The sequence below is a fragment of the Scyliorhinus canicula genome, chromosome 13 (assembly GCF_902713615.1).
Source record: "Scyliorhinus canicula chromosome 13, sScyCan1.1, whole genome shotgun sequence".
NCBI lineage: Eukaryota > Metazoa > Chordata > Chondrichthyes > Carcharhiniformes > Scyliorhinidae > Scyliorhinus > Scyliorhinus canicula.
The window spans coordinates 17571263-17598596 of NC_052158.1; the positions used below are offsets into that span (position 1 = coordinate 17571263).

Here is a 27334-nt window from a genome sequence, read left to right on the forward strand (position 1 = left end):
CGAGGGTTAGAGGGAGGGGGGGTTGAGGAATGTTCCACATCTGGACCAAGGGTTAGAGAAAGGGGACATTGAGAGAGGGAGAGGAATGTTCCACATCTGGACCGAGGGTTACTGGGAGGGGTAACTGAGAGGGGGAGAGGAATGTTCCACATCTGGACCGAGGGTTACTGGGAGGGGTAACTGAGAGGGGGAGAGGAATGTTCCACATCTGGACCGAGGGATACTGGGAGGGGTAACTGAGAGGGGGAGAGGAATGTTCCACATCTGGACAGGGTTACTGGGAGGGGTAACTGAGAGGGGGAGAGGAATGTTCCACATCTGGACTGAGGGTTACTGGGAGGGGTAACTGAGAGGGGGAGAGGAATCTTCCACATCTGGACCGAGGGTTACTGGGAGGGCTAACTGAGAAGGGGAGAGGAATGTTCCACATCTGGATCGAGGGTTACTGGGAGGGGTAACTGAGAGGGGGAGAGGAATGTTCCACGCCTGGACCGAGAGTTAGAGGAAGGGGATACTGAGAGGGGGTAAGCTGTGTTCTCTATGTATATTATTCTTGAAGTGGAAGTGAATACAGCTGAGTGTCTCATGTATATAACCCTGGGTGTGGAGGAAGCATGCACTTCCTGATTAACCCCATAAAACCCTTCTGGGAACATGTGGTAAAATTGGGAAACTGGTCCCACATTGAATTGAAATGTCCCTCCCCCAGCCGGGATTTGAATTTATAAACCCCGACTATATAAGTCCAGACCTCGGGATTACTCGTCCATCCGTAACATCACTGTCACGCCATTATGCCCAGATTCTCTGCCGTGCCCGCGGTAAGAATGATGCCGCCTCCATATCTTCCCAACCATTCCCCCCCCGCCCGCCTGCCCAAACTTACTTCATTCCGATGGCGTCTTCCCCCACCGGCTCCCTCCTCTTGTAGTTCTTGGACTTCCTGCTCGGGGCAAAGCCGGGGGGCAGCCAGAGGGGTCCTCGTTTGCGTTTCGGTTTTTTGGCGACGTGAATGCCGACGAAGATGCCGACGACGATGGCAAAGAGGACAGCCAGTGAAATGCCAGTCAGTTCCCATGGAAAGGTCACAGCTCCCACCTCTGCTTTAAAGAGAAGCACCAGGAATGTCACACAAAGGGTCGGCAGCCAGGCAATTGCACATTAACCACCGACGGGTCAATTCCTACATGGTGGTTGCACGCAGTCAGAAACAAGCCTCGCCCAGAGCTCAGGGGATTGTCTACTTTCCCTGTCAGTCACGCTTACCGTGATGCTGTACAATCTGACTGGATCAGTTTTACAACTTTTATAATTTTGAACATAACTATCTTCCACTGGCTGAATTTGACAAGATAAATAATCTTGCTCCTCTCAGGAGACTCTGCTTCAGTTTGTGAATAAACAATGAGTAAAGGGCCACAGAATAAAATCATAGAGTTAGTTTGATCATGTCCAATCCACCTAACCTGCACATCTTTGGATTGTGGGAGGAAACCGGAGCAAACCCACGCACACACGGGGAGAACGTGCAGACTCCACACAGACAGTGACCCAGCGGGGAATCGAGCCTGGGACCCTGGCACTGTGAGACGGCTGTGCTAACCACTGGGCCATCACACCGCCTCAGGTGGGGGTGTGGAACTGGCAGAGTTGCTCCTACGGTTTCTGTCGGGGTGTGTGGTCGGAGAACTCCTGTGTTGTAACCATTCTACTTGCTGTGGTTTGTGCATTCAAACCACAAATCCCACCGAATGCTTGCCTGAGAGAGTAGTGTCGGTTTTCTGATCCTGCCGTGTGATCCAAATCTTCTCATTGGCGACAGGTAGTTTAAGGAGGGGTGGGGGGGGGGGGGGGGGGTAAGACAGCCTGGGAGAAAAGTGAGCCTCTTTGTAATCATACACTTTCAGAGACTTCACGACTGAACTAAAAGGGGATTTATGAACAAATCATATAGAGCAGCATGTTTGCAGCTCATTCCAAAGTCCCTGTGCCCTCGGAGGACTCCTCCCCCTGGGGTGATTCTGCATTCTGAGTCCTGATTGGTCACCCAGGCCAGGTGACCCTTACTCTGCTGTGTTGCCCTTACAGGGACGATCACCACACCATGCCATCCCTTCAGGGTTTGGTGCAGCTCCGCGCAAACTGGGGGAGACGGAGACGGGAGGATGAGACAGTCACAGGGGTCAGTGGATGAGCCCCATGTCCCATTCCGAAAGTGGCAGCAACGAGAAATTATGAGGTTGGTGGGGGGTGGGGGGGGGGGGGGGGGGGGGGGATTTGAGAGACCTGACTGACCTTCCTTAGACATGACGGCGACAGCTTGCAGTGGGAAGGGGAACTCCTGCCCACCATTCTCGGAGGAAGCCAGCGCGACGACAAAGGCAGCAGCGTCCAGGACGGTGGGGAAGCAGGTCGTGTAGGTCACCAGACAGGGTTGTATGTTGATCTCCACAAAGATGATGCACCTTCCGTTTGAGTGAAAGACAGCACAGATGAAGGTTAGCATTACGGAGGCTTTGCAACACAGAAATTGGTCCATGCCAGTTCCACATGAACCTAATCCGACCCCTCCTTCATCTCACCCTCTCAACCCACCTTCCCTTTTCTCCCTTGAATACATCCGTATTATCCACCTCAATTACTGGGTGTGGCGGCGAGTCCCACACTGTTCCCACACTCCTGCAAACTTGTTCCTCATTACCGTACATTTCTGTCCCTCCGTTTTAGACTCGCCCAGAAGTGGAAACATCTCTCGGCCTATCCCTCATCATTGTGAAGGTTTCCATCAGTTTTCAAGTGGGACATTCAGGTCCCGTGGGGGGGTGGGAGGACTGGGAAATTCAGCGAGCCATTTAGAAGACCATCGACTTCAGTGAGACCGGAGACCCCGCCCCCTCCAAAGTTTTATTTACTGACGAGCGGGGCTGCTTGGTCTTTCCTTTTCTCGTTCAACGGTTCCAGCTGGCTGGCCCAGGGTTTGTTGCCCATCCCTCTCATCGCCCTCACAATGGCGCGCTAGGCCGCTTTGGAGTCAACCGGGATTCAGCAGTAGCTGTGAATTCCAGACGAGCTCAATTTAAATCTGCCCACCCCCCCACCCCACCCCCGGCCGACTCAGAGACCAACAAATCTTTAGCATTCTCTGCCCTCCCCACTCCGGGGGACCCCATGGATGCTCAGCCAATGAAGACTGAGTTTGACAGATTTTGGGTCCTCAAGGAGTTAAAGGGATGTGGGAATATAATGGGAAGGTGGAGTTAGAGTCATAGAGATTTACAGCACAGAAAGAGGCCCTTCGGCCCAACGGGTCTGCGCCAGCCATTGAAGCACCTATCCTAATCCCATTTTCAAGCACTTGGTCCGCAGCCTTATTTGCTGTGGGGGACCAGCCGTTATCGTTTTGATTGGTGGAGCAGGATTGAAGGACCAGATCACTTCCCCCAGCTCCTTTTGCTTATGTTCCTATCCGCTCTCAGTTGTGGTACCATTCGACCCCAAGACCAATGAGTTTGCCGCTTCGTCAACATCAACCACGTGTGCTGGGGTTCTTACCCGAGGACTTTGCGTTCTGCGCCCTGCATGGGCCCAACTCCCTCCTCCTCCTCGTGCCGGGCGAGCTCCCTCATCACGCGTCTCCTTCCCGGGGTACTGACATTGTAAACCAAAGCGGTCAGGTTGTCCAGGTCCTCGCGTCCGTGGTATGGGAAGACCATGTCCTCCCCACTCGGGCTTCTCTTGAGCCGCACGGTGGAGTGCAGGACCAAGCCCAGGTTCCAGAGGAAGCTGGAAAGGCTGTGCCGCAGCCTCCCCGGGCTCAGGGAAGTCACCAGCACCAGGGTGCCGCTGGCAAAGTCCTCGGCTTCGGGGCGGGCGCAGTCCATGCCGTCCCAGCCACAGTCGGCCGAGCTGCAGCCCTGGTCGCAGTGGTCGTCGTTGTAGTGGTGCTTGCAGTAGGCATCGTAGTGCGGGCTGTGGAGACAAGGCAGCGGGTAAAGACAGGGAAGAGCGGACAGGAGAAAGGAAGCAGGAAAAGGGGGAGAAAGCCAGAGACAACGGAAGGAGGACAGAGAAGTTGGCATTCACCACCAGAGGGCATCTTACATCACGCTACCGTCAATGAAGTAGGTTTTGAAATGTTTCCATTGTGTTAATGTAGGAATTGGGGCAGACAATGTACACACAGGGGTTTCTGTTGTGAGATTGGACTATCAAGGTAGACATGACCAATTCAAAACAGATCAGGGGAGTTCACCCTTCATCAAACACTCAAAATAAAAACAGATCATTTCTATATTTTTTTTATTCGTGCCAGTTAGGATTTATTGCCCATCCCAAAATTACCATGAGGTGGAGGTGGTGAGCCCCCCCCCCCCCCCCCCCCTGAACCTGCATCCATGTGGTGAAGGTACACTCATAGTGCTGGTAGGGAGGGAGTTCCATGATTATGAACCAGTGACAGTGAGGGAACGGCCGATATATTTCCAAATCAGGTTGGCAAGTGACTTGGAGTGGAACCTCCAGGTGGTGGGGTTCCCAGGTATCTGCTGCTCTTGGCCTTTCGGATGGTGGCTGTCATGGGTTTGGAAGGTGCTGTCTAAGGAGCCTTGGTGAGTTACTGCAGTGTATCTTGTAGATGGTACACACGGCTGTCACTGTGCGTCGGTGGAGGGAGTGAATGTTTATGGAAGGGGGAGCAGTCAAGCAGCTGCTGTGATCTGGATGTTGTCGAGCTTCTTGAGTGTTGTTGGAGCTGCGCTCCTCCAGGCAGGGGGGGGGGGGGGGGGGTTCCATTACAGTCCTGACTTGTGCCTTGTAGGTGGTGGACAGGCTTTGGGTGATCAGGAGGTGAGTTTCTCACCGTGGGATTCGTGGTCTCTGACTTGCTACAGCATTTATTTATATGGCTCGTCATCATCACCACACTGTGAGTGGGACTGCCACATTTTACTACATTTTAATGATGATTCAATAGATTTGGTGCTTGAGGTGAAGTATATGCGTCGTAATTCACACTGTATTTTATTGTATGATATTGTGTCCTTGTGGGCTCTGTATGTGAGCCGTTGCGCGGCTCTGCCCATAGGGGGAGATGAGGAGTTTGTACTGGGCTCCGCCCATGGCTCCGCCCATGGCTCCGCCCATGGCTCCTCCCACTAACCGGAAGTATATAGTACTGCAGCCGTAAGCCTGCTCTCAGTTCCTCTGGTCGCAGGCTGGCTCAGTTGTAAGACAATTAAAACCACAGTTTACTTCCAATCGTGTGTCTAGTGAATTGATGGTCACATCAGTGCTTGAGTAAATCCCAAGGTGATGAGAAGCAGTGGTCAGAATTCCCCAGCTGTTGGGATTGTCTGTTCCCACCGGCAGCGCACCCCTAGCCCGTGGTTTTCCTGGTGACGTGGGGTGGCTTCAATAGGGAATCCCATTGACAAGCAGCGGGGGTAGAAAATCCCGCCGCCGGCAAACGGCGCGGCGTTGAGAAACACGGGGCTGGAGTGGGGTGGGGGCAGGGACAGGAGAATCCAGCCCTTTGGTGTACGAGGCCCTCAGATCACGCCAGCCACCCACAGCCCCATTCAGGAAACACTGCTCACTCACTTGCACTGGGCTTTCTGCTGCTGACAGTCAAAGCCATCAAAGTGGCACTCCATGTTGTTGCAGCCCTCATCACACTTGCCGTCCTTGAAGGCGGCTTGGCAGAGTTCCTCCAGCGCGCACTTCCTCCAGGGGTCGCCGGCGCAGTCACCTCCATCCCAGCCGCAGGCCAGGGTGTCGCAGGCCGCGTCGCAGGAGCCGTCACCAGCCCGGAGGGTGCAGAGATCATCCGAGCACCCGGCTCCAGCCGAGCGGTTGCGGCCCACCTCTGGGCTCTGGCAGTAAAGGCCTCGGAAACCAGGCGGGCAGCGGCAGAAGGCACGGGGCTCCCGGGCCTGCTCCAGGCAGGTGCCCCCATTTTGGCATGTGTTGGGCATGCAGCGGCCGCTTTTCGGGGCTGAACAGTCCGCGCCCCTGAAACCCAGCCGGCAGACGCACCGGCCCGAGACGCAAAGCCCACCATTTTGGCAGGACCGGGAGTTGCAGGAGTTGTAAATTTCACACTTTCCTCCACTGTAGTCCTGTAAACAAACAAACAAAAAAGAATATTATTGCTGGCAAATCATCATCACTTGTTGTCAATGATATTGGCCAATGGAAAGCTGCGCCCTTACGTTGCCAGGAGACATAAAATCTGCTCGGTGCAAACAAGATGGGGGAGTGGTGTAGGGCATCCAGAAGCAAATGTTCCTCTTGCCTGTCATCTATTCCGCTAATTGCACAATGGGGCGGCACAGTGGTTAGCACTGTTGTCTCACAGTGTCAGGGTCCCGGGTTTGATTCCTGCCTCGGGTGACTGTCCGTGTGGAGTTTGTACGTTCTCCCCGTGTCTGCATGGATTTGAGACCAAGGGCAGGAGATTTAGAGGAGATTTGAGGAAAAACCTTTTCACCCAGAGGATGATGGGAATCTGGAACGCACTGCCTGAAAGGATGGTAGAGGCGGGAACCCTCACAACATTCAAGAAGCATTTAGATAAGCACGTCAAACGCCAGAGCTCGAACAATGCTCCAGACCAAGTGCAGGAAAATGGGATTAGATTAGATAGGAGAGGGTAGCACGGTGGCACAGTGGTTAACATTGTTTCCTACGGCACTGAGGACCCGGGTTCGAATCTCGGCCCTGGGTCACTGTCCGTGTGGAGTTTGCACATTCTCCCTGCGTCTGCGTGGGTTTCGCCCCCTGTGGTGAATTATATAGCTCGTAATTCTCACTGTATTGCCTTACATGTATTGTGTCCTTGTGGGCTCTGTATACAGCCGTTGCGCGGATCTACCCATAGGGGGAGATGAGGAGCTTGTACTGGGCTTCACCCTTGGCTCTGCCCATGGCTCCTCCCACTAACCGGAAGTATAAAGCACTGCAGTCGTAAGCCTGCTCTCAGTTCCTCTTGTCGCAGGCAGGCTCAGTTGTAAGACTATTAAAACCACTGTTTGCTTCCAATCACGTGTCTTGTGAATTGATGGTCCCATCACCCCACAACCCAAAAAGATGTGCAGAGTAGGTGGATCGGCCACACTAAATTGCCCCTTAATTGGAAAAAAATAATTGGGTACGCTAAATTTATTTAAAAAAAAGATTAGATAGGGGATTGATGACCGGCGCAGATCTTTTAAAATAACAACGGTGACAGCTTCATGGTCAGCATTACTAAGGCCAATTTGATATTCTCGGTTTATTAATTGAATTAAAATTTCCCTCCATGCCGGGATTTAAATCCCTGTCATTAGAGCATGCGCCTGGGCCTCTGGATCACTAGTCATGTGACATTACCATGACGACACTGCCTTCCTCTTTGCTTGTTTTCTTCCCACCCCCTCACCCCTGCAAACTCCCCCCCCCCCCCCGCCGCCCAATCAGGACTGGGGCCTCGAGTCACCGCCCTCGGATCTTCCTTCTTTCCATGAATTTTGCCTCGTTAAATAGGAAACACCCAGAAATTGGGAAAACCCTGGTCGAAGTGATGCCTCTGCCATTTTCCTGAATGGGGGGGATGCATATCTCCTCATCGCTCTGCCCCCCCCCCCCCCCCCCCCCCCCCCACCCACTGCTTTTGTCTCCCTCCTCAATCCTTGAGGAATTCAGCCTCCTCTACCTCGGTCACATCCACAGATCTTCCTCCATTTCCCGCACCCCCCGCCACCCCCTCCCCCAGCCCTCACATCACCCTGGCGAGGATGCAGCAGATGGGCAGAAGGCGCCGTAACTCACCGGCGGGCACTTGCACCGGAATCCGAAGGGCGTGTTGACAGTGAGGACGCAGGTGCCACCGTTGTGGCAGGGCCCGGATTTGCAGTTGTTGATGACGGACTCACAGCGCCGACCTGCGGGAGACACAGCGGGCAAGATAACGGAGCACCCGTCGATCACGCGTGAGCAAGGGTGGTCACACCACATCCAAACCAGGCCTTCGAAATGAAATCACCCAGCACGCCGCCAACCTGCGGCTGGTTACACACGAGCACATTGAGGGGGGGGGGGGGGGGGGTGACCTGATCAAGGTGCTCAAAGTGTGAAAACAGTCCCGTCGGCTGGAGAAAATGGTTCCCTCTCTTTCCCCCTTCATTTCCCTGAAATCTGGAACTCCCTCCGTGAGACTGCCATTGGGGCAGCTGGAGCTTTCAAAACTGAGGTCGCCGGAATTATTGATCGAGCGGACCAGGTGACCAGAGGCCAAGGGTCATGATCGAATATATTTTTTTTTTCTATGATCGAATATAATGGTGCAGCAGGTTCGAGGGGCTGAACGGCCTCATCCCAGGCACTAATCTACCTTCAAGGCACTTGCCGAATTGCCGTTCACCGAGCTCCCCCAGTAAGACATAGCGCCTCCTTCAGGGGAAGAGAGATAGTTCAAGAAGGGAGAAATGGAAAATTAAAACTTGCATTGATGAGAGCACCGTTCGTCCCCTTAGTAGATCCCAAAATGCTTCACAGCCAATGAGGGGTGAGGTGTCGCCATCGTTGTCATGGAGAGGAAGGATGGAGTTAGTGAACGGCACAGTAAAACTCGGAAAGTGGTCTTGGGGTTGGAAGGTTCAGACTCTTATTTTTAAATACTTGTTCCTGTTACCAATCGTCAATCAGTGTTCAAACACTGGATGGGGGCACTGGTGGCAAAGCTGGCATTGACCGTCCAGCCTTGGTTGCACTGGAGCAGTCGTGGTAAGCCTTCTCTTGGGGCCACATGTGTTTTTTGCCTTCCTGAGTTGTGGGCGACGCTGGCTAGGCCAGCATTTGTCGACCATCCCTCATTGTCCTTGGCTTACTCGGCCCTTTTCAGAGGGCAGTTAGGGGTCAACCACATTGCTGTGCGTCTGGAGCCACATCGAGGCCCGACCGGGTAAGGATGGCAGATCCTTAAAGGGGACATTAGTGAACCAGATGGGTTTTTCAACATTGGGCCACAGTTGATGACTAACTTTTATTTTAACATTCCAGATACATTAACTGAATTTAAATTCCTGGGTGATTTGAACCCCTGCCCCCAGATCATGAACCTCGGCCTCTGGGTTTGTTTCTTCCGGGTGCTCCGGTTTCCTCCCACAAGTCCCGAAAGACGTGCTTATTAGGTGAATTGGGCATTCTGAATTCTCCCTCTGTGACCCGGACAGGTGCCGGAATGTGGTGGCCAGGGGATTTTCACAGAAACTTAATTTCACAGTAGCACAGTGGTTAGCACTGTTGATTCACAGCTCCAGGGTCGCAGGTTCGATTCGCCGCTTGGGTCACTGTCTGTGCGGAGTCTGCACGTTCTCCCCGTGACTGCGCGGGTTTCGTCTGGGTGCTCCGGTTTCCTCCCACAAGTCCCGAGAGACGTACTGTTAGGTAATTTGGACATTCTGAATTCTCCCTCTGTGACCCAAACAGGCTCCGGAATGTGGCGAATCGGGGCTTTTCACAGTAACTTCATTGCAGTGTTAATGTAAGCCTACTTGTGACAATAATAAAGGTGATTATTATATTAGCCCACCCTAATGGTGGTGCCAAAGAATGTCGGATGAAGGTGATTAAAATTGAGTGGAGATTAGCCATGGACTCATTGAATGGAGGAGCAGGTGGGAGAGGGGCCGAATGGCCTCCTCCCTTTGCTCATGTCGCTGCTGCCGGAGATTTGAGGCACTGACCTGTGTATCCAGGCTTACACTCACAGTGGTAAGCATTGACCAGTTGCACGCAGCTCTGCGTCCCACTGCTGTCGCACGGGTTGGAAAGGCACTCGTTGACATCGCCCTCACACCGCTCTCCAACATAGCCGTCTTGGCAGTCGCAGGAGTAACCACCGATCCTGTCCACACACCGGCCTCCGTGGTAACACCTGGGCTGGTGGCCCGAGGCAGGAGAGGCACAGTCATCAATGTCGTGTTCGCAATGCGTACCTGTGGAGGGATTTACACCGAGAGAGAGAGGGAGGGAGAGGGAGAGAGGGAGAGGGAGAGAGAGGGGGGGAGGAAGAGCGAGAGAGAGGGCATAGAGAGGGGGGAGAGAGAGCGAGAGAAAGGGGGGTGAGAAAGAGAGAGGGGGAAGAGAAAGAGAGAGGGGGAAGAGAAAGAGAGAGGGGGAAGAGAAAGAGAGAGGGAGGGAGAGAGAGGGGGTGAGAAAGAGAGAGGGGGAAGAGAGAGGAGAGAGAGGGGGTGAGAAAGCGAGAGGGGGGAAGAGAGGGGGGAGAGAAAGAGAGGTGAGGAGAGAGAGAGGGGGGAGAGAGAGAGGGGCATAGAGAGGGGAGAGAGAGAGGAGGAAGAGAGAGAGGGGAGAGACAGAGGAGGAAGAGAGAGGGGGAGAGAAAGAGAGGTGGGGAGAAAGAGCAAGGGGGAAGAGAGAGGGGGAAGAGCGAGGGGGAAAGAAAGAGAGAGAGAGGGAAAGAGAGGAGAGGGAGGAGAAGAGAGAGAGGGGAGAGAAAGACAGGGGGAGAGAGGGAGGGGGAGAGAGGGAGGGGGAGAGTGAGAGGGGGAGAGAGAGAGGGGGAGAGAGAGAGGGGGAGAGAGAGGAGGAAGAGAGAGGGGAGACAGAGGAGGAAGAGAGAGAGAGGGGGAGAGAGAGAGGTGGGGAGAAAGGGAGAGGGGGAAGAGAGAGGGGGAGAGAAAGAGAGAGAGGGGGAAAGAGGGGAGGGAGAGGAGAAGAGAGAGAGAGGGGAGAGAAAGACAGGAGAGAGAGAGAGGGGGAAGAGAGAGTGGGAGAGAAAGAACGAGAGGGGGAGAGAAAGAAAGAGAGGGAGAGAGAGGGGGAGAGACAGAGAGAGGAGGAGGGAGAGAGAGAGAGGGGGCGAGAAAGTGAGAGGGGGAAAAGAGAGAGGGGTAGAGAAAGAGAGAGGGGGAGAGAAAGAGAGAGGGGGAGAGAGGCGGAAGAGAGAGAGAGAGGGGAGAGAGAGGGAGAGAGAGAGAGGGGCGAGAAAGAGAGAGGGGGTTAGAGAAAGAGAGAGGGGGAGAGGGAGAGAGAGGGGAGAGAGAGAGGGGGAGAGCGGCAGAGGGTGTGATGGGGAGAGAGGGAGTGAAAGGGGGGAGAGAGAGGGGGGAGAGAGAGTGGGCAGAGAGGGTTGTCATGATATGCAGACACATAAACAATGGGTCATCAGAACAGGACATAACCAATAGATAATCAGGACACCTAGAGGTGGCATTACCACAAGGTGGCACTACACGACCACTATAAAAAGGATAAGGCACACAGTTTCTGTCTCTTCCACCAGCAGATACCAAGAGAGCAGGACAGGGTTGATTATCAGCAACATCACACCCTAGCACGTGGTCTAGAGCAGGCCTGCATAGTTAGCAGAGTAGACTGAGTTACCAGTCAGATTAGCAGAGTGTCAAACTCATTTAGGAGCATTGTTAATCGCTCACTAAATACGTTGAACTTATCTCAGAGTCTGGAGTATCCTTCAGCAAAGCCTACATCAAGTAGCAGCTTATGGCACTCGAAGTAACATAACACAACAAGGGGGGAGAGTGAGAGGGAGAGAGGGGGGGGGGGGAGGGGGAGAGAGAGAGGGGGTGAGACGGGGAGAGAGAGGGGAAGGAGAGAGAAGGGGAGGGAGAGAGAGATGGGAGAGAGAGAGAGGGGGGGGGAGAGAGAGAGGGGAGAGAGAGAAGGGAGAGAGAAGGGAGAGGGGGGAGATGGGGAGAGAGGGGAAGGAGAGAGAAGGGGGAGGGAGAGAGAGATGGGGAGAGAGAGAGGGTGGGGGGGAAAGAGAGAGAGGGGGAGAGAGAAGGGGGAGAGAGAAGGGAGAGGGGGGAGATGGGGAGAGAAAGAGGGGAAGGAGAGAGAAGGGGGAGGGAGAGAGAGATGGGAGAGAGAGAGGGTGGGGGGAGAGAGAGAGGGTGGGGGGGAAGAGAGAGAGGGGGAGAGAGAGAAGGGGGAGGGAGAGAGGGGGTAGAGGTGGAGAGAAGGGGAGGGAGAGAGAGGGGGAGAGAGAGGGGGGAGAGAGAAGGAGAGAAAGGCAGAGGGAGTGAGGGGAAGAGAGGGGGCAGAGAAAGAGGAGAGAAGGGAGAGAGGGAGGAGGAGGGGGGAGAGAAGGGGAGGGAGAGAGGGGGGAGAGAGAAGGGGAGAAAGGGAGTGAGGGGGCAGAGAAAGAGAGTGGTGGAGAGAGGGGGAAAGTGGGGGAGAAAAAGAGGAGAGGGGGTAAACAGAGAGAGAGGAAGAGAGAGAGAGAGGGGAGGAGAGAGGGGAAGATGGAGGGGGAGAGAGATGAAGAGCGAGAGATAGAGGGAGAGTGGGGGAGAAAGAGGGAAAGAGAGAGAGGGGGAGAGACAGGAAGAGACAGAGCAGGACAGAGAGGAGGAAAGAGAGGGTTGAGGGAGAGAGGTTGGTGAGCAAGGTAGGGGGGATAGAGGAAAAAGAGAGGGTGGGGAAGAGAAACAGTGGGGGGGGGGGAGAGAGAGGGGGAGAGAGTAGGGAGAGAGACGGAGGGGGAGAGCAAGAGGTCGAGAGAGAGAGGGAGGGAAAGAGAGGGGGAGAGAAAAAGGGGGAAAGAGAGAGGGGGAGAGCGATAGGTGGAGAGAGAGATAGAGAGGGGGAAGAGAGGTCGGAGAGGGAGGATGGAGATAGAGAGGGAGAGAAAGAGAGGGGGAAAGGCGGAAAGCAAGACAGAGAAGGGGGAGAGAGGGGGTGATAGAAGGAAAGAAAGAGGGGTAAACAGCGGGGGAAATCAGAGACAGAGTGGGAGAGAGAGAGTGGTGGAGAGGGAGGGGGAGGGAGAGAGAATGGGGGAAGGAAAGACGGAGAGGAAGAGAGAGGAGAAAAAAGAGGGGAAGAGAGGGAGGGGAGAGTAAGAGGGAGGGAGGGGGAAGAGGGAGAAAGAGAGCGAGGGGGAGAGAAGGGAGATAAGGAGAGAGGGAGAGGGATGAGCCTTTCAATCTGGAGGAGGAACAGCACGAACAAATTCCACAGGGACATGAATCATACTCTGGGAATCCCCGTTCCCAGTATTCCATCTTCAGCAATGTAACAATTCACTCCCACTGTGGGGAGGCGGGGGGGGGGGGGGGGCATAGGGTGGGGAGGGGTCTCCCAGGTATTGTGGGGAGGGGGTCTCCCAGGCACTGTGGGGAGGGGTCTATCAGGTACTGTGGGGAGGGGGTCTCCCAGGTACTGTGGGGAGGGGTCTATCAGGTACTGTGGGGAGGGGGGTCTCCCAGGCACTGTGGGGGGGGGGTCTCCCAGGTACTGTGGGGAGGGGTCTATCAGGTACTGTGGGGAGGGGGTCTATCAGGTATTGTGGGGAGGGGGTGTATCCGGTACTGTGGGGAGGGGGGTCTCCCAGACACTGTGGGGAGGGAGGTCTCCCAGGTACTGTGGGGAGGGGTCTATCAGGTACTGTGGGGAGGGGGGTCTCCCAGACACTGTGGGGAGGGGGGTCTCCCAGGTACTGTGGGGAGGGGTCTATCAGGTACTGTGGGGAGGGAGTCTCCCAGGTACTGTGGGGAGGGGTCTATCAGGTACTGTGGAGACGGGGGTCTCCCAGGTACTGTGGGGGGGGGGGGGGGGGGGGGGGTCTCCCAGGTACTGTACTGTGGTGAGGGGGTCTATCAGGTACTGTGGGGAGGGGGTCTATCAGGTATTGTGGGGAGGGGGTCTATCAGGTACTGTGGGGAGGGGTCTCTCAAGTACTGTGGGGAGGGGTCTCTCAAGTACTGTGATGAGGGGGTCTCCCAGGTACTGGGGAGGGGGTCTCACAGGTACTGTAGGGAGGGGGTCTATCAGGTATTGTGGGGAGGGGGTGTATCCTGTACTGTGGGGAGGGGGTCCCTCAGGTACTGTGGGGAGGAGGTCTCCCAGGTACTGAGGGGAGGGGGTCTCTCAGGTACTTTGGGGAGGGGGGTCTCAGGTACTGTGGGGAGGGGGTCTCCCAGGTACTGTGGGGAGTTGGTCTCTCAGGTACTGTGGGGAGGGGGTCTCCCAGGTACTGTGGGGAAGGGTCTCCCAGGTTCTGCGGGGAGGGGGTCTCCTAGGTATGGTGGGGAGGGTGTCTCTCAGGTACGGTGGGGAGGGTGTCTCTCAGGTACTGTGGGGAGGGGGGTCTATCGGGTACTGTGGGGAGGGGGGGTCTATCGGGTACTGTGGGGAGGGGTCTATCGGGTACTGTGGGGAGGGGTCTATCGGGTACTGTGGGGAGGGGGTCTATCGGGTACTGTGGGGAGGGGGGTCTATCGGGTACTGTGGGGAGGGGTCTATTGGGTACTGTGGGGAGGGGTCTATCAGGCACTGTGGGGAGGGGGGTCTCCCAGGTACTGTGGTGAGGGGGTCTATCGGGTGATGTGTTGGGTACTCTGGATCTGTGGAGACTGCATTTACCTTAGCAGTAACATAGACAGGCTACCAACACTTGTAATAGTACAACTCTATTTTATTTAACTATGAGCTGTTGAAATACTTGCACTTATGGGTTTACACTATGTTAGATTGATTGAAGACCTATGCCTAACCTGACCAGCCTATGCTGCTAGCACATGGTGGATGTTTGTGCTACTGACTGCGGGCTCTGTCTGTCTCAGAGGCTGCATCCCGAATGAGCAGGAAAACTAGTGCCCTCTGGCTTTATAGTGAGCGTGCTCTAACTGATGAATGGCTGCTGTGTTGTGTATGTTGATTGGTCTTGCAGTGTCTCAGTCAGTGTGTGTCTGCACCATCATATACTGATGTGTATATTAAGACATTGGGTACTGGGGGTCTCTCGGGTTCTGTAGGGAGGGGGTCTATCAGGTACTGTGGGGAGGGGGTCTCCCAGGTACTGTGGGGAGGGGGTCTCCCAGGTAGTGTGGGGAGGGGGTCTCCCAGGTACTGTGGGGAGGGGGTCTATTAGGTACTATGGGGAGGGGGGTCTCCCAGGTTCTGTGGGGAGGGGGTCTCCCAAGTACTGTGGGGAGGGGGGTCTCCCAGGTACTATGGGGAGGTGGTCTCCCAGGTACTGTGGGGAGAGGGTCTAGCAGGTACTGTGGGGAGGGGGTCTATCAGGTATTGTGGGGAGGGGGTGTATCCGGTACTGTGGGGAGGGGGTCTATTGGGTATTGGGGGTCTCTCAGGTTCTGTAGGGAAGGGGTCCCTCGACACATTCTGCAGGCAGCTCGATTGTACATGGACAGTGGGAGGAGCAGTTTCTCAGCCGAGTGACTGTTTCCTGTTGTGTGTATTCTCACAGGGCAGAGAGGAGATGCTTCAACCTGCCGATGAGATAATTGCCCCTTTTGGGTTTGATGGTTACTTACCCCGAGTTCCATGGAGGCAGGAACACTGATAACCGTCAATCATGTCAATACAGGTGCCACCATTCTGACAGGGCTGGGAGCGACATTCATCGGTCGCTTCGGAACAGTTTGTGCCGGAATAACCAGGAAGACACTGGGAGCAAAAACATAAAGAGCCCCGTCAATCATTGCTGCATTGACTGTGAACAGGAGGCTGCAGGAGTTACCTGGTCAGCGCCTGCTGCATTACTGGAACACCCTGACAATATACTCACAGCCACTCTGACATTTCCACCTTTCCCTGCCAGAAAGCACAAAGGGAAATTAACACACTCCAATAAATATTTGGAGAAGACAGGGTTCTGGGCGGGGGAATGAGAAATTAGGGGATTACAAATTCCTCGGGGAGAATTAGGGATCTACTAGATTAAGGATGACCAGAGCTGATGGACTCCAGGACTGAGGGTCATTGAGGCTGAGGGATAACACGATTGAGGGACACTCGAACTGAGGGGCACCAGGACTGAGGGACTGTGGACTGAGGGTCACTGGGACTGAGGGTCAGGAGGAGGGAGAGACATCAGGACTGAAGGACACCAGGACAGAGGGACTCGGAATGGAGGGTCACCGAGATTGATGGTCTTTGTAGTTTCGGCTCACCATGATCTGAGGGACGGAGGGGATCGAGGGTCACTGGGACTGAGGGTCACTGGGACTGAGGGTCACTGGGACTAAGGATCACTGGGACTGAGGATCACTGGGACTGAGGGTCACTGGGACTGAGGGTCACTGGGACTGAGGATCACTGGGACTGAGGGTCACTGGGACTGAGGGTCACTGGGACTGAGGATCACCGAGTGCCAGAATGAATATCAAGTGCCCATTCCTCACGTATGAGTTCAGAGAGTGAGCAGCAATTTTCCTCCTTCAATGATCCTGAAAATATTCCAGGAATGTAAGCTTCCAGCCCCATTACCAGACCATCGGGGTGAACACACGGCATGTCAAAGTGGAACGTCTCGACATTTAAAATGCGGACTATTTAGCCAAGGGGAGTGAGCGAAACAAACTGTTGAGGGTGAGGGACGGAGAGTGGTGCGGTGGGGGGTGGGAGGGGGCGAAGGTAGGGGGCCTCACAATGAGTGAAGCCAGGTTGGGATTTGGGGTTTCGGAGCCAGAATCACACTGTTAACTGTTGTGTTATGTACTCTGGGATAACGCAGGCTGCAACTCGATGCAGCTTTGACCAAAATATACTCCAGACTTTGAAGTTCAATGTGATTTATTGAACCATTAGCACAGTTCTCTATGAGTTTGACACTCCTGTTAATCTTTCTATAGTAATTCAGTCTAACTAAGCAGTCTGCTCTAAGCCACGTGGTGGGTGTGATGCTTCTGATCTGCCCCTGTCCTACTCTCTAAATGTCACCTGTGGAAAGAGAAAGAGCATGTGTGCTCTGTCCTTTTATATGGGTTGTGTAATGCCCCCTTGTGGTAGTGTCACCTCTGGGTGTCTTGTCTGCCCATTGGTCGTGTCCTATTCTATGTGTTCATTAGCTGTATGTCTGCATGTCATGACGTCTCTGGTGCTCTCTCTAGTGGTTACTTAGTTATAGTGTATTTACATTAACCCCGTGTGTATTTACAGTCATGCATATCACCACATTAACAGCAGCCAACAGGTGCCACTATAGAGCCAAGGAGAGCTGGATGTACTGGCTGCCTTACACCAAACTCTCGGGTACTGAGGCCTCGTGTAAAGGTTGCTGCAATGCCTCAGCTGACTCACAGACTAGACAAGCAAAGCAACAGCCCGCTGTAGTCATACTCAAGAAATCATACCTTACAGACAATGTCCCAGAAACACCATTACCATCCGTGGCTATGTCCTGCCCCACCGACAGGACGGACCCAGCAGAGATGGTAGTGGCGCAGTGCTATACAGTCAGGGGAGAATTGACCTGCGAGTCCTCAACATCGGCTCTGGACCCCATGAGTCTAGCATTACCGCTTACAGGCTACCCCCCCCCCCCCCCCCCCCCCCCCCCCCCGGCTGATGAATCAATCCTCCTCCATGTTGAACATCACTTGGAGGAAGGGGGAGGGCAATGTCCATAACCAAGCATGGCTTGTTAGTACCAGCACAGACTGAGCTGACCGGCTCCTAAAGGACGTAGCTGCCATTCTGGGACTGCGGCAGTCGGTGAGGGAACCAACAAGAGGGAAAGACATACTTGACATCTTCACCAATCTGCCTGCCGCAGATGCATCTGTCCATGATATTATCGCTGTGACCACCACACAGTCTTTGTGGAGGCAAAGTCCCATCTTCACATTGAGGATACCCTCCATCGTGTTGTGTGGCACTACCACCGTGCTAAATGGGATAGACTTCAAACACGTCTAGCAACTCAAGACTGAGCATCCATGAGGTGCTGAGGGCCATCAGCAGCAGAATTGTACTCAACCACAACCTGTAACCTCATGGCCTGGCATATCCCCCACTCTACCATTACCTCCAAGCCAGGGGGTCAACCCTGTTCAATGAAGAGTGCAGGAGGGTACGTCAGGCGCAGCATCAGGCGCACCGAGAAATGTGGTGTCAACCTGGTGAAGCTACAACACAGGACTACTTGTGTGCCAAACACCATAAGCAGCAAGTAATAGAGTAATAGTGATGCCACAATTAATGGATCAGATCTAAGCTTTACAGTCCTCCCACATCCCGCCTTGATTGGTGGTGGACAATTATACAGCTCACTAGAGAAGGAGGTTCCATAAATATCCCATCCCCAATGATGGAGCAGCCCAGCACATCTGTGCAAAAGACAAGGCTGAAGCATTCGCAATAACTTTCAGTCAGAAGCCCTGATTGGATGGTCCATCTCGGCCTCCTGTGGATGTCCCCAGCATCACAGATGCCAGTCTCATTTGACTCATACTACGTGATGTCAAGAAATGGCTGAAGGCATTAGATTCTGGTGGTAGCGGGACCCCTTTCAGTGAGTGATACTTTGAGGGCCGTGTGAATGGACTCAGGAGCGAAGAACACGGACTTTATCCTATCTGGGGTTTAGGCGTGGTTCTGGCTGTTGGGGGTTTGGTCAGAGTTGGCCCCTGAGTTGTGGGAACAAGACCTAGTTGGCGCTGTCCTGTGTATATACTTCTTCTTAGTTCGATAAACCTCTGCTGTCTTTTAACACTGTCTCACGATGTAATGTTGGCGACGAGAATAGATCAAACCGGTCGAAGGAAACTTGTGAAAAATCTGGAAGGGAGAGGAAGAACCTCTCAGAATACTGAAAGGTAAAAGATCGTCAGCAGTCGAATAGCGATGTCACTCTTTGGAAAAATTGATCCGTTTGATCTGGAGGTCGAAGGTTGGGGCCAATATGTCGAAAGACTTCAATACTTTCACTGCTAATTAAATCACTGCAGAAGAGAATCAAAACTTAATAGTACAATTTTCGGCCCTCAAACATATAACCTCATGCGAAGTTTAACTTCTCCGGAGGCTCCGGACTCTTTGATCAATTGGTGCAGTTAGTGAGAGACCATTATAACCCCCCCGACCTCCATTATTATGCAGACATCCAAGTTTCATTCTGTCATCAGAGGTCTGGGTGAGACGGTATCTGCTTTCGTAGCCAGGCTTCGACAAATTCGGTACTCCTCTCAGCGACACGCTACGTGACAGGTTGGTCTGTGGGGATCAACAACTTAAATATTCAGAAGATGTTGCTGGCAGAAACCAGGATATCCTTGGGCAAGGCAGGCGAGTTGGCTCAAGCGACTGAAAGCACTGAGCAAAGGGCTTTCGAATTACAAAGCATGCGGGCCGAGGTGACCCAGTTATGGCGGGTATCAGCGGCCGCTCACGGTTGCTGAAGAGAGGGATCAGCGGAGCCTGAAATGAAGAAAGTGACCGACTGTCACAAGGGTTAGAGGCTTGTTGCTGTCGTAGGGGAGAACACTCTAAGAAAGATGCAGCTATGAAGAATTCAGCATTTAGGATGTAATAAGAAAGGCCATTTGCAAGCTAGATTCAGAGGTAGTCTACTCCAAGTTCCCAAAAAATGATGGTGACTCCAGTCAACAAGCTTGAGAAAGACGCTGAAGAAACCTTAGATACATACAATGCAAATATGGTGAGATTAAGTAAAATAACCCCGTTGTGATCATCCTCGATGTCAATGGCTGTCTGCTCAAAATGGAGGTTGATATAGGGGCATATGATGCAGTAGTGGGTGAGCAAATGTTTAAGTATCTGGAGGAAGGGCTGCGGCCTGTGGTACATCGGCCACCTTAGCCACCTGTACTGGAGAGGCACTGAAGATATTGGGGATGGTGTCCATAACAGTATCATACCAACATCAGTCAGCCCAGTTACCATTAATGGCTGTGGGGGGAAGGAGGCTAAGCCTCATGGGGTGAGGTTGCCTGAGGAAAACCAAATTGAATTGGTTTGAAATATTCAGCATCACTGGCGGGGTCTCCACGAGCTTCTACGGAATTATCATAAGGCCTTCCAGAGAGAGTTAAGATGCAACGCCAAATGTTTTAGGTGCCAAAGCCTTATGCTTGACACCAAAAGGTGGAGGTGAGGTTGAAGCGTCTGGAAGACCTGGGGGGTAATTACTCGGTACAGTTTTCAGAATGGGCAGCACCCATCGTACCAGTTTTGAAGCCAGACTGGACAGTCCCAATCTGCAGTGATTATAGGATGATGGTGAGCAGGGTGGCAAAAGTAGATAAATATAATAATAATAATTGCTTATTATTACTTGTAGGCTTCAATGAAGTTGCTGTGAAAAGCCCCTAGTCGCCACATTCCGGCGCCTGTTCGGGGAGGCTGGTACGGGAATTGAACCCGTGCTGCTGGCCTTGTTCTGCATTATAAGCCAGCTGTTTAGCCCACTGTGCAAAATCAGCCCCTGTATCTTTTACCCAGGATAGAAATGTATATGCCAAGTTGGCTGGAGGTCTTAAATACACTAAGTTGGATTTGAACCATGCATATCAGCAGCTTGAGCTGGAAGATGAGTAAAGAATGTTCGTTATCAGGTTTATTCCAGTAGACAAGATTACCCTTCGGTATTTCATCTGCCTGCGCAATATTCCAACGCGCAATGGAGAGCCTTTCGCAGGGACTTCCGAAGGTTGTCATGTATCTGGACGATGTCCTAGTGACAGTGAGGGGCAACACCAGAGGAACACAGAACAAATTTGGAAGAAGTCCTCTCGAGGTTTAAAGAAGCTGGTATTCGGTTAAAGCGAGAGAAGTGCATGTTTCAGGTCGATGAAGTAATGTATTTATGTTCCAGAGTCGATGTGAAGGAGTTCAACCCGCTCGAAGATAAGATAAAAGCAGGAAAAGGGGGTCCTGGGACCAAGGAATACATCAGGATTGAAGATTGTTGCGAATGCTTCAGCCTCATCTTTTGCACAGATGTGCTAGGCTCCTCCGTCATTGAGGGTGGGGATATTTGTCCTTTCTAAGGAATAGTCAATTTGGGCCACGCTCTTGCCCAACCTATTGACCATTTTGGCACCTCTGCATAAACTGCCGAGGAAGCACCAATGTTGGAAGTGGGACGATTCCCAGAGAAAGTCTTCTCAGGTCAAACAGACCCGGCTGTCGTCACCCTTGCTGGTCTATTTCAAGTCCATCGATGTTACTCGCGATGCATCACTCCATGGGCATCGGTGCGGCCTTCTCACACAAGATGGAAGATGATGTGGAAAGGCCTGTCGCCTTTGTGTTCCTGTCAGATGTTGAAAGTAAATATTCCCAGAATGACAAAGGAAGTCCTGCGGTCAGTTATGCCGTTAAAAAATGTCATTGATGTTCATGGCCAAAACTTCACTATCATGTCATAGAATTTTACAATGCAGAAGGAGGCCATTCGGCCCATCGAGTCTGCACCGGCTCTTGGAAAGAGCACCCTACCCAAAGTCAACGCCTCCACCCTACCATCACGGACCATCAGCCATTACTCGGCATTTTTCATGCCTGCCCCGCCAATGCTGCCGCCTGAGTCCAGAGATGGACACTGTTCTTGGCTGCACCTGTTCGTTCACCTGTCGATTTACTGTGCACCTCAAGGGAAGGCAGCTCACCATCACCTTTTCAGGGCAATTAGGGATGGGCAATAAATGTTGGCCTAACCAGTGAAGCCCACATCCCGCAAATGAATGGGGAAAAAAATATATACAAGAGAATGAGAGAGAGAGAGAGCGTTTTTGAGGATCAGGGAGAAGAAAAATTAGAAAATGTGATGTGGTATGTTCTGTCCACCAGCGGATGGCGATGTTGCTCAAAGTTTGTTCGACTCAGTGAGAAGGTTGCGTGTACTCCGTAAACAACAACCTATATATCGAGCGCCTTTGAAATGTTTTTTTTAACAGGAGTGTTCTCAAACAAAATTTAACGTGGAGTCATGAAGGAACATTGGGGCAGGAGTAGGCCATTCGGCCCCTTGAGCCTGCTCCACCTTTTAACTAGATCGTGAGTGATCTGCAGTCTCCACACCACCTTCCAGCACTAACCCCTAACGTTGCTGGTAATTAGAAATCTATCGATCTCTGTCTTGAACGTGTTTAATGACTGAGCCCCTCCCCCCCCCCCCCCCCCCCACAGCTCTCTGGGATAGAAAATTCCAAATATTCACCACCCTTCGTGTTAAGAAAATCCTCCTCCTCTCAGTCCCGCGTGGCCTACCTCTTACTCTGAGACTGTGACCCCCCCCCTAGTTCAAGATGCTCCTTCCTGCGTCTACCCTGTCGAGTCCTGTGAGAATTTTGTACACTTGGATGGGAGACCGTCTCTCATTGTTCTCGACTCTGGAGAATCCAGGCCCAGTCCCCTCAATCTCTCCTCAAGGGACAATCCCACCATCCCGGGTATTAACCTGTTGAACCTCCGTAGTCAGTGTGTCGTTGAACACACAGGGAGATACCAGGGCAGACATCAAACCTTGGTCAAAGAGGCAGGTTTCAAGGAGCAGAGAGGCAGCAAGGGGCAGGGAACGAATTCCAGAGTTTGGGGCCCAGGCAACTGAACACGTGGTCACCAATGACGGAGCCATTGAAATCCTGGATGTTCCAGAGGTCAGAATGAGAGGTGCGCAGATGTCCCGGAGGATTGAGGGGCCTGGGGCAAGGTTACGGAGATGGGGAGGGGGGCTGAGGCCATGGGGTGGATTTGAACACAAGAGCAAGGAATTTATAAAAACGGAGGCATTGCCAGACCGGAATCCACGGCAGGTTTTTTCATAGAATTTACAGTGCAGAAGGAGGCCATTCGGCCCATTGAGTCTGCACCGGCTCTTGGAAAGAGCACCCTACCCAAGCACACCACTCTATCTCCATAACTCAGTAACCCCACTCAACCAACACGGAGGGCAATTTTGGACACTAAGGGCAATTTAGCATGGCCAATCCACCTAACCTGCATATCTTTGGACTGTGGGAGGAAACCAGAGCACCCAGAGGAAACCCACGCGCACACGAGGAGAACGTGCAGACTCCGCACAAACACTGACCCAGCCGGGAATCGAACCTGGGATCCTGGAGCTGTGAAGCAAGTGTGCTAACCGCTATGCTACCGTGCTGCCATTGTGAGGGACATAGATGTGTTATGAGGCACAAGGGGTGAGAGGTCAAAGCGGACCGGACTAGGCCTCCAGCTTCCTTCGGGATGCGAGCAAACCCAGTACCTGGCAGGAATACTTTGCGGTCAAGTCGCGGCAGGTGGCTCCATTCTGACAGGGGTCGGGCTGGCATTCATCGATGTCCGTCTCGCAGTAGCTGCCCTCGAAGCCAGCCGGGCACTGGCAGAAGTGGGAGTTTCCCGCATCGATGCACTGCCCGCCATGCTGGCACAACTGCGTGGCATCCAACCCTAGTGGGAGGGAAATGAACAGTTTTAGAGAGAGCATCGCCCACATCGTGCGCCATGCGCAGCCCAACACTTTGTCACTGAACCAGAGGGTAACCGTCAACACTGGACCCTTACCACACTGTCATTCATCGTTCCAGTGGTACGACCTAAAGATTTAATTTCTGTAGCGCCTTTCACAACCTCAGGAGCTCCCAAAGTGCGCTGCAGTCAATGCAGTTCTTTTTCTTTTTGAAGTGCAGTTATCGTTGTCATGTAGAACCAAGTGTGTCCGCCTATCGATCCATCTCTCCATCCAGTGGGGAGGGCAGCGATGAGAGAAAGATGGAGGCACCAATTGTAAAATCCCCCAAACTTGACTTCAAATCCCTCCACCATGGCCTTCACCCCTCCCGATCTCAGTCATCTCCCCAAGTCCCACAGCCCTCTCAGATACGAGGCTGGCTGGGTCTGAGAGGTTGTTTTCCTTCGGGCAGTGAAGGCTGTGTGCGGGGGGCACCTGATTGAGGTGTACAAAATTATGAGGGACATAGATAGGGTAGCTGGGAAGGAACATTTTCCACTTAGTAGAGGGGTCAATAACCAGGGGGGTCATAGATTTACGGTCAGGGGCGGAAGGTTTATAGGAGATGTGAGGAAAATCTTTTTCACCCAGTGGTTGGAATCTGGAACTCGCGGCCTGAAAGGGTGGTAGAGGCGGGAACGCTTGGCAATATTTAATAAGCATTGAGATGAGCATTTGATATGCTACTGGTTACAAGGCTTGGACCAAGTTCTGGAAAGTAGGATTGGAATAGGTAGTTGCTTGATGACCAGCATAGGCTTGATGGACCAAAGGGCCTCTTTCTGTGCTGTAAAGCTCAATGTCTGAACTCCTGCAACTCCGACCTCTTGAGCAGCCCCGATTTTAATCGCTGCACCATTGGTGGCCGTGCCCTCAGTTGACTAGGCCCCAGGCTCCGCTTTCCCTCTCCATTTCCCTCCGCACCTCATTTCCCTCCCTTCAGTCACGACTTAAAATCTTCCTCTTTGACCATGTGTTTGGCCACCTGCCCTCGGACTTCCTTACGTGACTTGGTGTCACATTTTAATTCATCTGCTCAAGCGGAAGACTTTATTTGGGGTGGCATGGTGGCACAGTGGTTAGCTCTGCTGCCTCTCAAAGCCTGGGTCCCGGGTTCGATTCCAGCCTCGGGTGACTGTCTGAGTGGAGTTTGCACGTTCTCCCCGTGTCTGCGTGGGTTTCCTCTCACAGTCCAAAGATGGGCAGGTTAGGTGGGTTGGCCGAGCTCAATTTCCCCTTAGCGTCTGGGGATTTGCAGGCTGGGTGGGATTGCAGGGATGGAATGGGGATTGGGTCTAGATGGGGAGCTACTTCAGTGAATTCATGCAGGGGGTCATAGATTTACAGTCAGGGGCGGAAGGTTTATAGGAGACTCGATGGGCCGAATGACCTCCTTCTGTACTGTAGAAACTCCATGTCATTCTGTTACATTAAAGGTGTTGTATAAATAAATTGTATAAATAACTTGAAGAGATGTCCACCTCTGTTCTTTCTCGTGTATAAAACAAATGAGAGGTTTAATGTGAAGAATAATGAGAAACATTATTCTAAATGAAAGGAAATGAAATGAAAATCACGTATTGTCACAAGTAGGCTTCAATTGAAGTGAAAAGCCCCTAGTCGCCACCTTCCGGCGCCTGTTCGGAGAGGCTGTTACGGGAATTGAACCGCGTTGCTGGCCTGCCTTGGTCTGCTTTAAAAGGCAGCCTTTTAGCCCTGTGCTAAACCAGCCCCAGATTCTAAAAGGGTACAATTTGAAAGAGGATGGTAGACTACAGGGACCCAGTACAATCAGTTCGCTACGCAATGCTTTTCCAGTAAGAGGAACAAACAAAATTAATCAACATGGTTGATGAAGTAGACCTCAGAGACACGTTCGTCGTCAACATTATTTCTAGTGAGGACAAGGATAGTCCAGATATACAGAAAGATGACACCTCAATGACGATTTGCAGCAATAGTGAAGCAAATACTCAAAAAGACAAATGGACAGTTCCATTAATGATTTCTGACACACTAATGAACTTCAAACTCAACACGGGAGCGAAGGCTAACCTTATCAGTTTGTCAGATTTAAAAGCTGAGAATGAAACTGCAAGTATTAAATAAAGCAGTAATACTGTCAGACTACAACGGAAATGAAATTACTACACTAGGAGCATGTGGGCTCGATGTAAATGTGAAAAACAGAGTTCACATGGTAACATTTTCTATTGTAAAGGTGGAACGCGAATCTTTCCTAGGACTGGAAGCGTGTGATGCTCTTGAGCTAGTTAAGCACATTTACAGTGCAGACAGCACTGCAACCAGACAGCATGCAGCATTAGATTCCATACTGAAGGAATATCCTAAAATATTTCAATGCTTTGGCATTTTACCATACACATATAAAATCCAATTAAAGGAGAATGCAAAGCCAGTGATTCACGCAACGAAACGTGTACCAGCTCCATTGAGAGAGAAATTGAAGGCTGAGCTAGAAACGATGACAGTTTAGGCACAACCAAATGCATAGAAGAACCTACAGATTGGGTAAACTCTATGGCTTGCGTCGAGAAGAGAAATAACGACCCACGAATCTGCATGGACCCCAAAGATCTGAACCTCAACAGTAAAAGAGAACAGTAAGAAGTCTTACAACACCAGGTTAAAGTCCAACAGGTTTGTTTCAAACACTAGCTTTCGGAGCACTGCTCCTTCCTCAGGTGAATGAAGAGGTATTCACCTGAGGAAGGAGCAGTGCTCCGAAAGCTAGTGTTTGAAACAAACCTGTTGGACTTTAACCTGGTGTTGTAAGACTTCTTACTGTGTTCACCCCAGTCCAACGCCAGCATCTCCACGTCTTAGAAGAGAACATTATCCGATTCTGAAGAGGGAAGAAATCACACGGGAAATGTCAGAAGCAACATGATTTTGTAAGTTGGACGCTTAACAAGATTTCTGGCAGCTCAAGTTAGACAAAGAAAGCACAAAGCTGTGTACTTTCAACTCTCCATTCGGACAACATTGATTCTTATGGATGCCATTTGGTATAATTTCTGCATCATAAATTTTTCATTGTGCCATGGAGAACATAGTTGATGGGGTTCCAGGAGTCAGAGTATATGTTGGCGAGATAATGGTCTGGGAACCAACAATAGAAGAACATGACAAAAGGCTTCTCAAGGTCCTGAAGTGCATTAAAAAGCATGGCTTGGGGCGGCACGGTGGCGCAGTGGGTTAGCCCTGCAGCCTCACGGCGCCGGGGTCCCAGGTTCGATCCCGGCTCTGGGTCACTGTCCGTGTGGAGTTTGCACATTCTCCCCGTGCTTGCGTGGGTTTCGACCCCACAACCCAAAGATGTGCAGGGTAGGTGGATTGGCCACGCTAAATTGCCCCTTAATTGGAAAAAATTAACTTATTTTTAAACAAGCATGGCTTAACGTTGAACAAAATCAAATGTCAAATTGGTGTTGACAATATCACTTTCTTGGGAGATAAGCGTTCTTGGGAGATAAGCTTTTTGCAAAAGTCGTTCAGCCTGAACAAGATAAGATAAAGGCAATCTTGAAGATGCCACGTCCCAATGACAAATCAAGATTGATAAAGGAAAAAACGGCCAAAGACACAGTTGTGTAAAAGGTGATAACTTATCTCCACGAGGGACGGCCTCAAGGTTCCTGCTCCAGCTATTATAAGGTTCGGGCTTTTGCTTCAACAACAGAGAATTGTAATTGCACAATCGTTAAGGTCGATGATTCTGAGGAAAATCTACGGAGGGCACTTGGGAAGAGAAAAGTGCAAAAGAAGAGCCGAGGACACAGTTTATTGGCCGGGCATCAACCGCGATATTGAAGCAACGGTTAAAAAACTGTGCACAGCGCAGGAAAGTGAACAGCTGCACACAGTGTAGGAAGCTTCAGTTCAACTGCCGAAAGAGTCAGTTACTCGTAGATTAGAGAGGAAACCGATCTTTCAAAAAAGGAGGCATAAGAGATTTTACGATAAATCTCCGAGAAGACTCCAACCATTGCAAGCAGATGCCACAGTCAGGCTGGAGGATTCCAATGGGAACAGATGGTCAAAGTATGCAAAGTATGCAACTGGCAGGTCCTC

At 52.1% G+C, this 27334-nt stretch overlaps 1 protein-coding gene across 1 annotated transcript in view; it reads right to left on the reverse strand.

The window, feature by feature from the left end:
- The window catches only part of LOC119975877 (neurogenic locus notch homolog protein 1-like), a 115181-nt gene that overhangs the window by 17706 nt on the left and 70141 nt on the right, over positions 1-27334 (reverse strand). The window contains 8 exon segments of the mRNA XM_038815772.1: positions 887-1103; positions 2296-2465; positions 3553-3969; positions 5599-6116; positions 7807-7919; positions 9723-9974; positions 15297-15429; positions 22994-23178. Of these exon segments, the coding sequence (XP_038671700.1) occupies positions 887-1103; positions 2296-2465; positions 3553-3969; positions 5599-6116; positions 7807-7919; positions 9723-9974; positions 15297-15429; positions 22994-23178 (2005 nt within the window).